This window comes from Vespa velutina, chromosome 8 (assembly GCF_912470025.1).
Source record: "Vespa velutina chromosome 8, iVesVel2.1, whole genome shotgun sequence".
Lineage (NCBI taxonomy): Eukaryota > Metazoa > Arthropoda > Insecta > Hymenoptera > Vespidae > Vespa > Vespa velutina.
The window spans coordinates 5,925,757-5,940,109 of record NC_062195.1 but is presented as its reverse complement, the minus strand read 5'-3'; the positions used below and the strand labels follow the sequence as shown (position 1 = coordinate 5,940,109).

The following is a 14,353-nucleotide window of genomic DNA, read 5'->3' as shown; positions in this document are numbered from 1 at the left end:
CGTGAATTCTCTGCAACTTGAATAATGTGCTCTACCTTACCATGACATTTCTTTGAAAATAGATTGTAGTGGCAGCATTGATAAATAATGGAACTAATAATAACAAAATTTAATTTCTAACACAATTTTATAGGACAACGGGATTAGTAATATTACAATCAAATACAGAATACAATCTGTTTTTTCTTCAATGATATAATTCTTAATCTATCAAAAATATTATATATTATTTCATGTTTAACACTAATATTTAACTTCTCCAAAAGGTCTAATAATTAATTCAGTAATATGAACGCGTTGCGGAGTTCCAATTACATAAACAACAGCATTTGCGATATCATCAGCTTCCAACACTGGTAAATCCTTCATTGCGTTTACGTTAAAGTTATTGGCATCGAAGATTTCCGTAGATACTAATCCTGGACTGATACTCTGTATTATTACGAACAATTTTAATATATATACATATACAATAATTTCGTTACTTTTTCTAATGATTTTTAACCCTCTATAATTCTATATAAGTTTAAAGTTATATTTATTTTTCAAATATTATTTCATTATTTTATAGCAACAATTGATATTTATTAACATGAAATGAAATTTGATTATAGAGGGACAATTTATTATTAAATATATAACATTGATATTATATTTACCGTCACTCGAATTTTACTACCATATAATTCCTTCTGTGTGATCTCAGTAGCAGCAACAGAAGCGAATTTAGATGCTGGGTAAAAGTTAAGACTACAATCTGGGAAAATATTTAGATAGTGTCCTGCGATACTGTGATAAAAAAATATATACTATAGATATGTATATATATATATTATAATTTACGTTTTTTTTCAATTTAATTATTTTCATTATCAATTATTTTAATCAATAAACAATCGATGATAACAACGATACGAAGAAAAAAATATTTAGTAAAATTTTTTAACAAACCTGTTCATATTAATAATATAACCTTCCACGTTAGAATCTAACATTATTCTAGCGGCACGTTTAGTACAATCAATTAATCCCAACACATTGACATCGAATAATCTTTGCCAATCAGGTCTTGATGAATCTATGGAAAAATTTCATTAATTTTATTCAAGTAATTAAAAATCCATATATATACCCATAAATTTGGCATCTGAGGCGACTCCAGCATTGTTCACCAAAATATGGACTGTTCCAAAATTATTCTTAACCCATTCGAATGCTTGTTCGATACTTTCGGGCTTCGTAACATCACACTCGCAAGCATAGAACTTTCCTTTACCTTTCCCCTTAACATTCTGCATTTCTCTCTAATCAAAGATTTATTCTTAATGTCTCGTTTAATAATATAAATGTAATGATTCATATAAAGTGTTACATACAGTTCTCATTGAAATCTTTAATTATATCAATATTATAATCGATTTTTTCTTATATTAAAATCTACAATATAATTACGATTGTCTATTTTCTAAGAACTTAAAATATGAATTAATTTGATTTCATGTTTAGCGTGAAAGAATCATATTTATACTTTGTTTTTTAATACAACGATATTTATGTTTGTTATTTTAATAATTTCTGACGGATGATAAAATAATTTGATAAAAATAATGCAAATTTCATGTAAACAGAAAAAAATGAACAAATTTTTAAATAAAAAGTTCTTAAAGATTTTGATGAAAATTGTTTTTAATATTCTAGAAGAACCATCCAATGAATGTTGATAAAGTTTACCTCCATTTTCTCTTTTCTTCTAGCAAATCCAATCGTGAGTATTCCATTTTGTACAAAAGCTTTCACTATTGCCAATCCTATGCCACTAGATGCACCAGTAACTATAGCTACTTTACCAGCCCAGCGTTCCATTTTTGTTTTCAATATTCAATCACATTCAACAGAAAAAGAAAGAGTGTGAGGTGATGAGAAGAGACGAAGTTATCACGTTGAAGTTTCTTCTTGAAATGATAGCAGTTCTAGTATGTTACTTTATTTATACATACGTTTACAGTGTAATTGGTTGCTCGTAGAGAGGGAAGCAAAGAACTGCTATTCAAGGTTGGATTAGTGATTAAAAATGAGATAAAAATGAAATTATGTAACTATAAAATCGAGATACTTATGTCTGTAGATATACACATAGATATCATATTATTATGATATGATAATGCAATAATTATAAAGTGGGTAAACATTCTTTATAAACTAATCTTGTTTTAAATAAACAAGTATATTACATATATTCAGATTGATTAAAAATAATTTGTTATTTTATTTGTATCGTTTAGAAATAATTTCTTTTTCTGTAATACGTAATAATATTATATAGTTGTGCATTCTTATAAATTAGAAATCATTGTTATTTTATTCTCTCGTTTGAAGAAAACTTCCTTGTTCTGTAATAATTACTAATGTTACATGTGTCTGTACTTAAATCGATCAGAAATTGTTTACTTTACTGTTTCTCTATATAAAACATCTTTTTTCGTAATACTTATTAGAGCCATTTAAAAAGTTCGTATATGTGTGTATATACATGGATAAATTATATATAATTATACAATTATTTACATTATTAACATTACAATTAAGAAAAAAATATAGTCTCAATCTTCTCATATGATATAATTTTAAATCAATTTTTACACCACTAAAAAAATTATACTTTATTGTGTTTTGACAAAAATAATAACAATATAATATTTATCTCGAATATTATACATAATCTAATTATATATTTACATCGCATACTTAACTTCTCCGAATGGTCTAATAATCAATTCTGTAATGTGGACGCGTTGTGGAGTTCCAATTACGTAAATAATGGCATTTGCAACATCATTAGGTTCCAATGCATACAAAGACTTATACGACTCCTTTATGTTGAAGTTATTGGCCTGCATTATATTCGTAGATACCAATCCTGGACTGATACTCTGTAGTAATAAAAACGATTTTAAAGAAATAATAATTTTATATTTCATTATTTGTTTCGAAAGATTTTTAACCTTCTACATTAATATGAAACTTTGAAGTTATCTGTATTTTTTAAATCTTATATCAGTTTTAAAACAAAATTAATATTTGCCAATTATTAATTATATTTATTAATTCAATATAATATATTAATAATAATATATATTATATAAATATAATAATAATATACTTATAGGTACATTAATATAATACACATATAAATAATATATATACATAGTATACTATATTAGATATATATATATTAATATAGTACATATTAAAACACATATAATATTAATATAATATAATATAGCGTTAGCCCATAAGCTGACCATATATAATTCTTTTTGAATGTGAAACAAAATTTGATTATAGAAAGTTAATTTCTTATTAATTATTTAACATTGCCATTATATTTACCGTCACTCGAATTTTACTACCATATAATTCCTTTTGTATGATCTCAGTAGCAGCAACAGAAGCGGATTTGGACGATGGATAAAAGTTAAGTGTAAAACCCGGAAGATCAACGTTGTGTCCTAAGACACTACAATAAAAAAAGTATTGTATATAATATAAATATATACAGATATAAAAATTTATGAATTATACTTACTGGCAATTATTGTAATTTATAAACAATCGATGATAATAACGATACGAAGAAAAAAAATATTTAATAAAATTTATTAGCAAACCTGTTCATATTAACAATGTAACATTCCACGTTAGAATCTAACATCATTCTAGCGGCACGTTTACTACAATCAATTAATCCCAACACATTGACATCGAATAATTTTTTCCAATCAGATCTTGATGAATCTGTTGAAAAGTCTCGTCAATATTATCAAACTAATTATTAATCCGCGTTATTATATTCATACCCATAAATTTGGCATCTGAGGAGACCCCAGCATTGTTCACCAGAATATGGATTGTTCCAAAATTATTTTTGACCCATTCGAATGCTTGTTCGATACTTTCGGGCTTCGTAACATCACACTCGCAAGCATAGAACTTTCCTTTACCTTTTCCCTTAACATTCTGCATTTCGCTCTAATCAAAGATTTATTCTTAATGTCTCATTTAATAATATAAATGTAATGATTCATATAAAGTGTTACATACAGTTCTCATTGAAATCTTTAATTATATCAATATTATGATCGATTTTTTCTTATATTAAAATCTACAATATAATTACGATCGTCTATTTTCTAAGAACTTAAAATATGAATTAATTTGATTTCATGTTTAGCGTGAAAGAATCATATTTATACTTTGTTTTTTAATACAACGATATTTATGTTTGTTATTTTAATAATTTCTGACGGATGATAAAATAATTTGATAAAAATAATGCAAATTTCATGTAAACAGAAAAAAATGAACAAATTTTTAAATAAAAAGTTTTTAAAGATTTTGATGAAAATTGTTTTTTATATTCTAGAAGGACCATCCAATGAATGTTGATAAAGTTTACCTGCATTTTCTCTTTCCTTCTAGCAAATCCGATCACGACTACATCATTTTGTACAAGAGCTTTTGCTATTGCTAATCCCATTCCACTAGATGCACCAGTAACTATAGCTATTTTACCAGCCCAGCGTTCCATTATTGTTTGCGTTTTCTATAACAATTTTTATTAAACAGAAAAAGAAAGAGAGAGATAGAGATAGGAATGAAGTCTCGTTGAAGTTTCTTTCTCAACTGATCGCAGATCTTGTATGTCACTTTATTTAATCATACAATCATTCTCAAATGATTTTCTGGAAAATACAGATGCAAAGAATCATTATCCGAGATTACGTTGAAGATGAAAAAAGAAATAAAAAAGGATATGATGTAACTAGAAAATTGCAATCCGTTTATTTGTATTCGTATACATCGTATACATTGCTAATATCGCTTAATTATGATATTATGATGTAATGATTATGAAAGAAAAAAAATATGCGATCGCTTATAAAATGTTTATCTTCTTTTTTTAAATGCGTAGCCATGTTACCTCTCTTTGTATTCTTATTGATTAGAAATCATTTATTCTTTTATTCATTCATTTAGAATTTTTTTCTTTCGAAGTTTCAAGGCCATTAGAAAATTTCCACGGTTATTTATTAACTTGAAGATATTTTTTAATTTAAAAATAAAATTTATACATTAAAAAACATTAAATACAATGAACTTAGTTCTTAAGAAGTTGTTTGTAAACATTTTTATAAAGAATTGTGAATTAATTATTAATAATACTTAATAATTAATTATTACGAAAATTCTTTCTTCATCTTTCAAGCTTTGAGCTCGAGATATAATTTGAATTCCATGTAAATTGTAGACGCGTAATTATATTATATATGTAACAATTAGATAGCTACAATTATTTTCCTATAAAATGATACATTTTATATATAATTATATAACCATTGTTACTATATTCACAAATTTATAAAGTCTTCTATTGTTATATATATATATATATATATATATATATATATATATATATATATATATATATATATACATATATATACAAAAAAATAACAAAATTAAAATTTGTCCAAACATTTATTTTTTTTCTCGTGAAAGAGAATGATTAACGCATGAACAGCCGCTAAAATTATACAAATAAGATCTGTTGGAGGCATCAAAACGAAGGGTAAACGAACTGATGAAACCCTTGAACTTAGATAAGATCGAATAAGAGTACACAAAGCTGCCATATATTAATGTCAAGATTAACACAGACAGAAATAAACGTGGAAATAATCTTTAACTTGATAAAAGTAGGAATCTTCCTTTACTACTTTTCTTCTTTTTATCAATTGTTGCGTCGTGATAATTTGTGTTTCTAGATATGCATCTCGCATCGGATCAGCGATGATAATCGACATGCACGGAGAATTTCCCCCACCTCTTCCTTATCATCAGATCTATAGATCCACTGGTCGCGATGAATAAAGGCGATGCCACTAGGCTAGAATATCGTTGAAAGCCGTCAGTAAAATACCGTTCCTACAAATTAATGGAAGAACACACGTTATTTTAAAGAATTCCGTAAGGGTCATAAGATAAATGCGCGATAATAAATATTCCGCGAATTTAAGTTATCATCGTATATTTGATGAAATATAATACAATTGTTTATGTATTTTGTGCAATAATGTGTAGCTAGTTGTAGTGGTTATTTCTAAAGAAGTGATAACAAGTAATATTTAATTAAACTCGAAAATCTAAATATCGTGAGTCTGAAGGATGTAGCTTGACTGACTTTTTGACATCTTTAGAATTATTCGCGAAGATTCTAATGAAATTACGAAAGGAAATGAAAAGAATGGAGTTGAAGTATGATCTGACCATGGAAAGAAAAGGAATAAATGCCTATTGGTCAGGGGATAAGGGGTCAGGATAATTCGTTGGAATGTTTAAACATTCACATGTGTGCCTCATTGTTCTAATGATCGTATAGACTAAAAGTTGTCAATGGCTATTTCAAGCTTAAGCGCCAAACAATCATTGGATCGTCCCGCCTAGGCATCTACTTTCACTATTTATTTGTTTTGCCCGGTTCGATATTTTATTGAAAACTAGATACTTGATTAAAAATGTCTAAGCTCAGATAAAGGTGACAATGTTTTCTTTATCTATGCATTTTCTTAGCGAGTAACCAACAAGTTCCCAAGGACAGATATTTCTAATAGTGATATATGATCCTTAGGAAAAAGTTCTGTGAACAATTTGAAGGAACGCCGCACATATACGTCAATACCTATTTTACTCTTGATATCGTAATAATTTGAAAGAGCACGTTCTTTATTTTATCTTGTTTAAATAACCACATGTAAATACATTTTGTATTCTTTCTCTTATCTCGCAGATAATTAAACACGCGTAAAAAAACTTTTTTTTATCAATGATGACCAGAAAAGGTCAACTTTTTAAATCTTTATACTATCTCTAATTAAAAACTAAAAACTCTATTGCATAATATGTTTAAATGTAACAACTATGTAATTTGTTGACATAGTATACTAAGAAATTTTCTAATCAATAATTGTTTTTTACTTTATCTATATAATCGAAAATATTCGAAAATGAAATCAATAATTCTAATGTATAATTGCTCAAAAATTCTCTCTAATTTCAATAATGTTCTCTATCTCATCAAGGTTTCGTTGAAAATTGATAGCTGGGCCAGCATTGGTAAACAATGGAACAAATCGCCAACAGACTTAATTTCTAACACAATTTTTTATTGTAAATAATAAGATTAGTAATATTACTATTAATATAAACAATATGATTTTTAGTTTAGCTTATAATGTAAATTTTTGTCAATTGTTACATTATTCAAAAAAAAAAAAAAAAATACTTTTATTGTATTTATTTTCACGCAGATAGTAGCAATATAATGCTTAGTTAAAATATTATATATTATTTCATGTTTAACACTAATATTTAACTTCTCCAAAAGGTCTAATTATCAATTCAGTAATATGAACGCGTTGTGGAGTTCCAATTACATAAATAACGGCATTTGCGATATCATCAGATTCTAAAGCTGGCATATCCTTAAAGGCGTTTGCGTTAAAGTTAGCAGCTTGCAAGATTTCTGTTGCTACATATCCTGGACTGATACTCTGTAGTATTAAGAACAATTATAAATAAACAGTAATTTCACCATTTTTCTTTTTAAATTTTTAATCCTCTAAAATTCTATGTAAGCTAAAAGACATTTATATTTTTTAAATTTATATTATATAAATATATATATATATATACACTATAATAAATTATATATAAATATATTAATATAGTATATACTATATGATATTAATACAATCTTAATTACTTAACAATATAATATACTATAGTAATTATAGTATATAAGAATATGATATAATTCTTTTGTAAACATGAAACTAAATTCGATTATAGAGGATTAATTTATTAATAAAGATATAAGATTGACATTATATTTACCGTCACTCGAATCTTACTACCATGCAATTCCTTTTGTATGATCTCAGTAGCAGCAACGGAAGCAAATTTGGACGCTGAATAAAAGTTAGCACTAAACTCCTTGGAACCAATTACTTGGTGTCCTGCGATACTGTAGTAAAAGAAAAAGTATACGAGCACATATAAAAAATTTACGAGTGATAGTCATTATCATATATTTTTATCTTTATACAATCGATGATAAGAATAATACGACAAAAAAAATACTTAGTAAAATTTATTAACAAACCTGTTCATGTTAATTATATAACCTTCCACGTTAGAATCTAACATCATTCTAGCGGCACGTTTGGTACAATCGATAAATCCTAACACATTGATATCGAATAATCTTTTCCAATCAGATCTGGATGAATCTATAGAAAAATTTCATTAATTTTATCCAAGTAATTAAAAATTCATATTATTATACTCATACCCATAAATTTGGAATTTATGACGATTCCAGCATTATTCACCAAAATATGAATAGTCTCAAAATTATTTTTGACCCATTGAAACGCTTGTTCGATACTTTCGGGTTTGGTGATGTCACACTCGCATGCATAGAATTTTCCTTTACCTTTTCCCTTAACATTCTGCATCTCGCTCTAATCAAAAATTTGTTCTTAATATTTCGTTTAATAATAAAAATGTAATGATCCATATAAAGTATTACACATTGTTCTCATCGAAGCCTCTAATTATATTAATTCTAAAATAAATTTTTTCTTATATTAAAAGAAACAATATAATTTGAATCTGCTTTTTCCTAAAAATATAATATGTGAATTTAATCGATTTCATGTTTAGCAAGAAAGAATCGTATTTATACTTCATCTTTTAATAGAACAATATTTATGTTATGTTTAATAGAACAATATTTCTACTGATAGATTGATTAATTTCTGACGGATGATAAAATAATTTTGCAAAAATAATGCAAATTTCATGTAAACAGAAAAAAATGAACAAATTTTTAAATAAAAAGTTCTTAAAGATTTTGACGAAAATTGTTTTTAATACTCTACATGAGGACCTTCCAATAAATTTTGATAAAGTTTACCTGCATTTTCTCTTTCCTTCTAGCAAATCCGATGACGATTACATCATTTTGCACAAAAGCTTTTGCTATTGCTAATCCGATTCCACTAGATGCCCCAGTAACTATGGCTATTTTACCAGCCCAGCGTTCCATTTTTGTTCAAGTTTATTTTAATAATTAATTACAATTGTACCTAAATAGGAAGAAAGGGAGAAAGAGAGAGAGAAAGAAGCTTAGATACCTCGTTGAAGTTTCTTCCACGACTGATCACAGATAGAAGATTATACTTCTTTTTCATACAATAGCGCTTTAGATATTTAGAAGGGGAAATGACAAATCATTATTTCAGATTACGTTGCAAATATTGAAGAAAACATAGAATCTAACTAAAAAATTTACATTCATTGACTTGTAGACAAATAAATTTCTAAGATCACGTAATTGTATTATAATAAAAGTAATAAAATGGAGAAAAAATGCAATTATTTATAAACTTATATTACTTTTTATTTAAACGCATAATCGTTTTATATATATGTATATGTATTCGTATAGATTAAAAATCATTTACTCTTCAGTTTCTTTATTTAGAATTTCTTTTTTTGGAGATGCGATGATCATTTGAAAAATTTCTGACTTTTTCTATTTTAAGATACGTATTACTTTATGAATTTATATATTAAAAAAAAAGAGTCGTGTATTTTCTAAATGTATAAAATATTGTTATTTTTATTTGTTTTCTCTGTCTTTCTCTCTTTCTATCGCGTTTTTCTTTAATCTTCATAAAACTTCAATATAAACCATTTTAAAATTTCCATGATGAAATAAAACTGATAAATATGAGTGAGTGTAAGAATGATAATAAAATTTATTTCTCCTTGAAAGATACAAATCTGATAAGCTATTAATATAATTCAAGACTTCTTCTTAGCGATTTATATCATTTTTTTTAATTAATGGATTCATTCTTACCTTAATGATAATCTAAATAAACTTATAAAATTTTCGATAAAGTATAGATTATACAAATAAAAATCGTAGATTTTTCGATAAAAAAAAACAATAATAATAAAAAATAAAAGAAACAAATCATCTTCATTCTTATTCTTTATAAGAATACATAATTATTAAAGATAATATTGAATTGGATTCGAGAATAATAAAATCGAAATGTATATATAAAATTATTTCTGATAAAAATTATAATTTATACAAATAAAATCCGTGATGTTATTGAAACATATTAAAATAATGAAAAAATATGTATAATAAATTATCAGAAGTCATGCAGCTAAAACGAACATAAATAATTCTTTTTAACTTCTTCAAAACGAAGCTCAGAGACTCGACTAAGATCGAACTGGTGAACGTAAAGCAAACTGCAACCAAGGTCACTGAAACTAGATGCTAGACCAAGGTTAAGACGGACAGAAATAGACGTGCAAAGAAAACTCATCAAGATTGATATTGACAAAGTTCGATATCTTTTCCTTCTACTTCTCTTTTTTCTTTTAATTATTTATGAATTATCATTCATATTGTGATAATTTTAAAAAACATATTCTTATTTTATTTTTCTTCAATAGATACGTATATTTTCATTCTGTTTTGCTTTTCTTATTTTTGACAGAAAATAAAACATATTTAAGAAAAATATTTTTAATTATTGACAATAAAGATCATGAGATAACAAGATAAATTTAAAAGGAGATAAGATAAACACACTTTAACTTTCTATAATTTAGAGAAAAACTTTATATCGTCACGTTATTACATAAAATGGTTAAGGAATGAAAACTATTTGAAAAAACATCGAATTATTTCTCTTCTACTAAATATTGTCTAATGTTCTTTCTTCTGGTATTGCAACGTATTGCAACGACTGCGTAACTTGTTACATCAGAAATTTTCTAACTAAGAAATGTTCTAATCAATGATCGTCTCTTACGTTATCTATATAATTGAAAATATTTTGAATTAAAATTAATAATTATAATATATTAAAGAATTCTTTATAATTTAAATAATGATCTCTACCTTACCAACGTCTCATTGGAAACAGATCATAGCGCCAATATTGGTAAAAAGGGGAATTAACAGTCGCAAAACAATTGTTAAAACAATTTTTTAAGTTAATAGTTATTATTATGAATAATACAATTAAGTAAATAATATTATCTTTTTTCCTTTCAATGATATCATTTTTAGTCAAAATTTGTATCATTGAAAAAATTGCAATTTTTATTGTCTTTTGACGAAGATAGTAGCAATATAATGCTTAGTTAAAATATTATATATTATTTCATGTTTAACACTAATATTTAACTTCTCCAAAAGGTCTAATTATCAATTCAGTAATATGAACGCGTTGTGGAGTTCCAATTACATAAATAACAGCATTTGCGATATCATCAGCTTCTAAAGCTGGCATATCCTTAAAGGTGTTTACGTTGAAGTTAGCAGCTTGCAAGATTTCTGTTGCTACATATCCTGGACTGATACTCTGTAGTATTAAGAACAATTATAAATAAACAGTAATTTCACCATTTTTTTTAAAGATTTTTAATCCTCTAAAATTCTATGTAAGCTAAAAGACATTTATATTTTTTAAATTTATATTATATAAATATATATATATATATACACTATAATAAATTATATATAAATATATTAATATAGTATATACTATATGATATTAATACAATCTTAATTACTTAACAATATAATATACTATAGTAATTATAGTATATAAGAATATGATATAATTCTTTTGTGAACATGAAACTAAATTCGATTATAGAGGATTAATTTATTAATAAAGATATAAGATTGACATTATATTTACCGTCACTCGAATCTTACTACCATGCAATTCCTTTTGTATGATCTCAGTAGCAGCAACGGAAGCAAATTTGGACGCTGAGTAAAAGTTAAAAGTATAACCCGAAAAACAAATTACTTTGTGTCCTACGATACTGTAGTAAAAGAAAAAGTATACGAGCACATATAAAAAATGTACGAGTGATAGTCATTATCATATATTTTTATCTCTATACAATCGATGATAAGAATAATACGAAAAAAAAATACTTAGTAAAATTTATTAACAAACCTGTTCATGTTAATAATATAACCTTCTACGTTAGAATCTAACATCATTCTAACGGCACGTTTGGTACAATCGATAAATCCTAACACATTGATATCGAATAATCTTTTCCAATCAGATCTGGATGAATCTATAGAAAAATTTCATTAATTTTATCCAACTAATTAAAAATCCATGTTATTATACTCATACCCATAAATTTGGAATTTATGACAAGTCCAGCATTATTCACCAAAATATGAACGGTCTCAAAATTATTCTTGACCCATTGAAACGCTTGTTCGATACTTTCGGGTTTGGAAACATCACACTCGAATGCAAAGAACTTTCCTTTACCTTTTCCCTTAACATTCTGCATCTCGCTCTGATAAGAAATTTATAATACTATATTAATTAATAAAGTAATAATATATATATATATATATATATATATATATATATATATATATACATATATATAATACGTATATGTATATAATACTATAATATTACTTTTAATACTATATAATTTATAGATTAATTTACAATTTTATAGAAATAATTACTAAATATTAATAATTATTATAAAAATTCTAAAGAAAACAATGTAATGACCTTGTATAAAACTATGAATATATTAAATTTATCATCTAAATAACGTATAACTTAATTTGTACAATCGAAATGAATTTAAAAAGTAAAATAAACCAAAATAAGAGAGAAAATTCAATGAAAAATATACCTGCATTTTACTTTTCCTTCGTGCAAATCCTATCACGACAACATCATTTTGTACAAGAGCTTTCGCTATTGCTAATCCTATTCCACTGGAAGCACCAGTAACTATAGCTGTTTTACCAGTCCAACGTTCCATTTTTTTTTAAAGTTTTCAATAATTAATCACGTTGAACAGAAATAGATAGAGACAGGCAGACACTGAGTAAAAGAGAGAGAGAGAGAGAGAGAAAGAAATATCACGTTGATGTTTTTTCCTCGACTGATCGTTGATATATTATGTTACTTTATTTAATTCTATCATGCTTTTATAATTTACTCAAAAAGTGAGAAGTAAAGAATTATTATTCAAGGTCATATTGCAAATAAAATAGGAAACAAAAAAGTATATGATGTAACTTGAAAATTAGAATTGTGTTAAGTCATATCCATTGCTAATTTTACATAATTATATTATAATGTAATTATTTAGAATGAGTAATGTCATCCTTCCTTATGTTTTAAATATGTTATAATAAATATTTTAATCATGTTATATGTATATGTATTCGCATTGGAAATAATTTGTTATTCTAGTAGAATCGTTTATACGAAATTTCTTTTTGTGTAATTCATACTAATATCATATTTGTATATTCGTATCGATTAGAAATCATTTAGTGTTTTGTTTTCTTGTTTACCTTTTTTTTTTCAAAATATTTTGATATGGTCAATTAAAAAGTTTGGGGCTTTTTTCATTTTAAAATATATTTCTCTTTATGAATGGAAATTAAACATTAAAAATAAAAAAGATAAAAGAGGCTAAGCGTTTTTCAAATGTAAAAAATTTGGTTATTTTTATATTCATTTTTACTCTTTCTCTCTCTCTCTCTCTCTCTCTCTCTCTCTCTCTCTCTCTCTGGTATTTATTTTTTTTTCTAAAATTTTAAAAATGAACTACGTTAAAATTTAAATGACAAAAAAGATTGATAACTATAAGTGAGTTAGAATGATAACTTCAGACATTTTAAAAGATAAAATATAATTCATACCTTTTCGTTATCGTTTTGTATAATTTCTTTTGATTAGGATACTACATTGTCATTCTTTTTTTATCACAATAATAAGTCAAGTGCAGAAGGTTTCCTATAAAGTTTAATTTACATAAATGAAAAGCTTGGTTTTTTCGATAAAAAAATTATAAAAAATGCAAAGGGCAACTTATCTTTATTTTTTTTCTTACGTAAACATATACAATCATTAAATATAATATTGGATTGGCCAATAAGCAATGTAAAAAATCATAGTATCTATTTTTTATTTAAATAAATAATATTACATTTGATATATATATATATAAATACATGTATATAACATGGATATAAACAAATATATTTACATATCAAATACTATTCCATAAAATTCAACATTTCTTGCCGAAACAATATATAATAAATCATCGAAAGCCATACATCTAAAGCAAACGTAAATATTTTTTTTTTAACTACTTCAAAGTCTCAAAGTAAATTTTCACG

At 25.4% G+C, this 14,353-nt stretch overlaps 3 protein-coding genes across 7 annotated transcripts; all 3 read right to left on the bottom strand.

The window, feature by feature from the left end:
* Positions 1 to 94: 94 nt before the first annotated feature.
* Positions 95 to 4,698, bottom strand: LOC124951117 (farnesol dehydrogenase-like). 5 transcript variants are annotated; one of them, XM_047498938.1, is made up of 5 exons: positions 4,457 to 4,698; positions 3,858 to 4,029; positions 3,669 to 3,795; positions 3,391 to 3,517; positions 95 to 432 (listed from the first exon to the last, which is right to left on the bottom strand). In XM_047498938.1, the coding sequence occupies exons 1-5, from the start codon at positions 4,586 to 4,588 to the stop codon at positions 244 to 246; spliced, it is 747 nt and encodes a 248-aa protein (XP_047354894.1). In that variant the 5' UTR covers positions 4,589 to 4,698; the 3' UTR covers positions 95 to 243. The 5 variants fall into 5 exon arrangements, with proteins under 5 accessions (XP_047354894.1, XP_047354893.1, XP_047354895.1 ...); XM_047498937.1 differs by lacking the exons at positions 3,391 to 3,517; positions 3,669 to 3,795 and adding exons at positions 660 to 789; positions 952 to 1,078 and having other exon boundaries at positions 4,457 to 4,697; XM_047498939.1 differs by lacking the exons at positions 3,391 to 3,517; positions 3,669 to 3,795; positions 3,858 to 4,029; positions 4,457 to 4,698 and adding exons at positions 660 to 789; positions 952 to 1,078; positions 1,277 to 1,304; positions 1,732 to 1,972.
* Positions 4,699 to 6,762: 2,064 nt separating this feature from the next.
* Positions 6,763 to 9,298, bottom strand: LOC124951118 (farnesol dehydrogenase-like). Its single transcript, XM_047498940.1, has 5 exons — positions 9,038 to 9,298; positions 8,411 to 8,582; positions 8,222 to 8,348; positions 7,954 to 8,083; positions 6,763 to 7,610 (listed from the first exon to the last, which is right to left on the bottom strand). The coding sequence occupies exons 1-5, from the start codon at positions 9,167 to 9,169 to the stop codon at positions 7,422 to 7,424; spliced, it is 750 nt and encodes a 249-aa protein (XP_047354896.1). The 5' UTR covers positions 9,170 to 9,298; the 3' UTR covers positions 6,763 to 7,421.
* Positions 9,299 to 10,952: 1,654 nt separating this feature from the next.
* On the bottom strand, positions 10,953 to 12,999 carry LOC124951119 (farnesol dehydrogenase-like). Its single transcript, XM_047498941.1, has 6 exons — positions 12,847 to 12,999; positions 12,318 to 12,489; positions 12,129 to 12,255; positions 11,862 to 11,991; positions 11,054 to 11,519; positions 10,953 to 10,969 (listed from the first exon to the last, which is right to left on the bottom strand). Exons 1-5 carry the CDS (start codon positions 12,976 to 12,978, stop codon positions 11,331 to 11,333), a joined length of 750 nt encoding a protein of 249 aa, XP_047354897.1. The 5' UTR covers positions 12,979 to 12,999; the 3' UTR covers positions 10,953 to 10,969; positions 11,054 to 11,330.
* Positions 13,000 to 14,353: the final 1,354 nt, after the last annotated feature.

What these genes read in the sequence shown, in the direction of transcription:
- LOC124951117 (XM_047498934.1), bottom strand. Translation starts at nt 4,588, where the DNA reads ATGGAACGCTGGGCTGGTAAAATAGCTATAGTTACTGGTGCATCTAGT. An exon ending in GAAGGAAAGAGAAAATGCAG is followed by an intron (nt 4,030 to 4,456) that starts GTAAACTTTATC and finishes ATCTTTGATTAG; the next exon opens with AGCGAAATGCAGAATGTTAA. An exon ending in GTAGTAAAATTCGAGTGACG is followed by an intron (nt 2,931 to 3,390) that starts GTAAATATAATG and finishes TTATTACTACAG; the next exon opens with AGTATCAGTCCAGGATTGGT.
- LOC124951118 (XM_047498940.1), bottom strand. Translation starts at nt 9,169, where the DNA reads ATGGAACGCTGGGCTGGTAAAATAGCCATAGTTACTGGGGCATCTAGT. An exon ending in GAAGGAAAGAGAAAATGCAG is followed by an intron (nt 8,583 to 9,037) that starts GTAAACTTTATC and finishes ATTTTTGATTAG; the next exon opens with AGCGAGATGCAGAATGTTAA. An exon ending in GTAGTAAGATTCGAGTGACG is followed by an intron (nt 7,611 to 7,953) that starts GTAAATATAATG and finishes TTAATACTACAG; the next exon opens with AGTATCAGTCCAGGATATGT.
- LOC124951119 (XM_047498941.1), bottom strand. Translation starts at nt 12,978, where the DNA reads ATGGAACGTTGGACTGGTAAAACAGCTATAGTTACTGGTGCTTCCAGT. An exon ending in CATAAATTCCAAATTTATGG is followed by an intron (nt 12,256 to 12,317) that starts GTATGAGTATAA and finishes ATTTTTCTATAG; the next exon opens with ATTCATCCAGATCTGATTGG. An exon ending in GTAGTAAGATTCGAGTGACG is followed by an intron (nt 11,520 to 11,861) that starts GTAAATATAATG and finishes TTAATACTACAG; the next exon opens with AGTATCAGTCCAGGATATGT.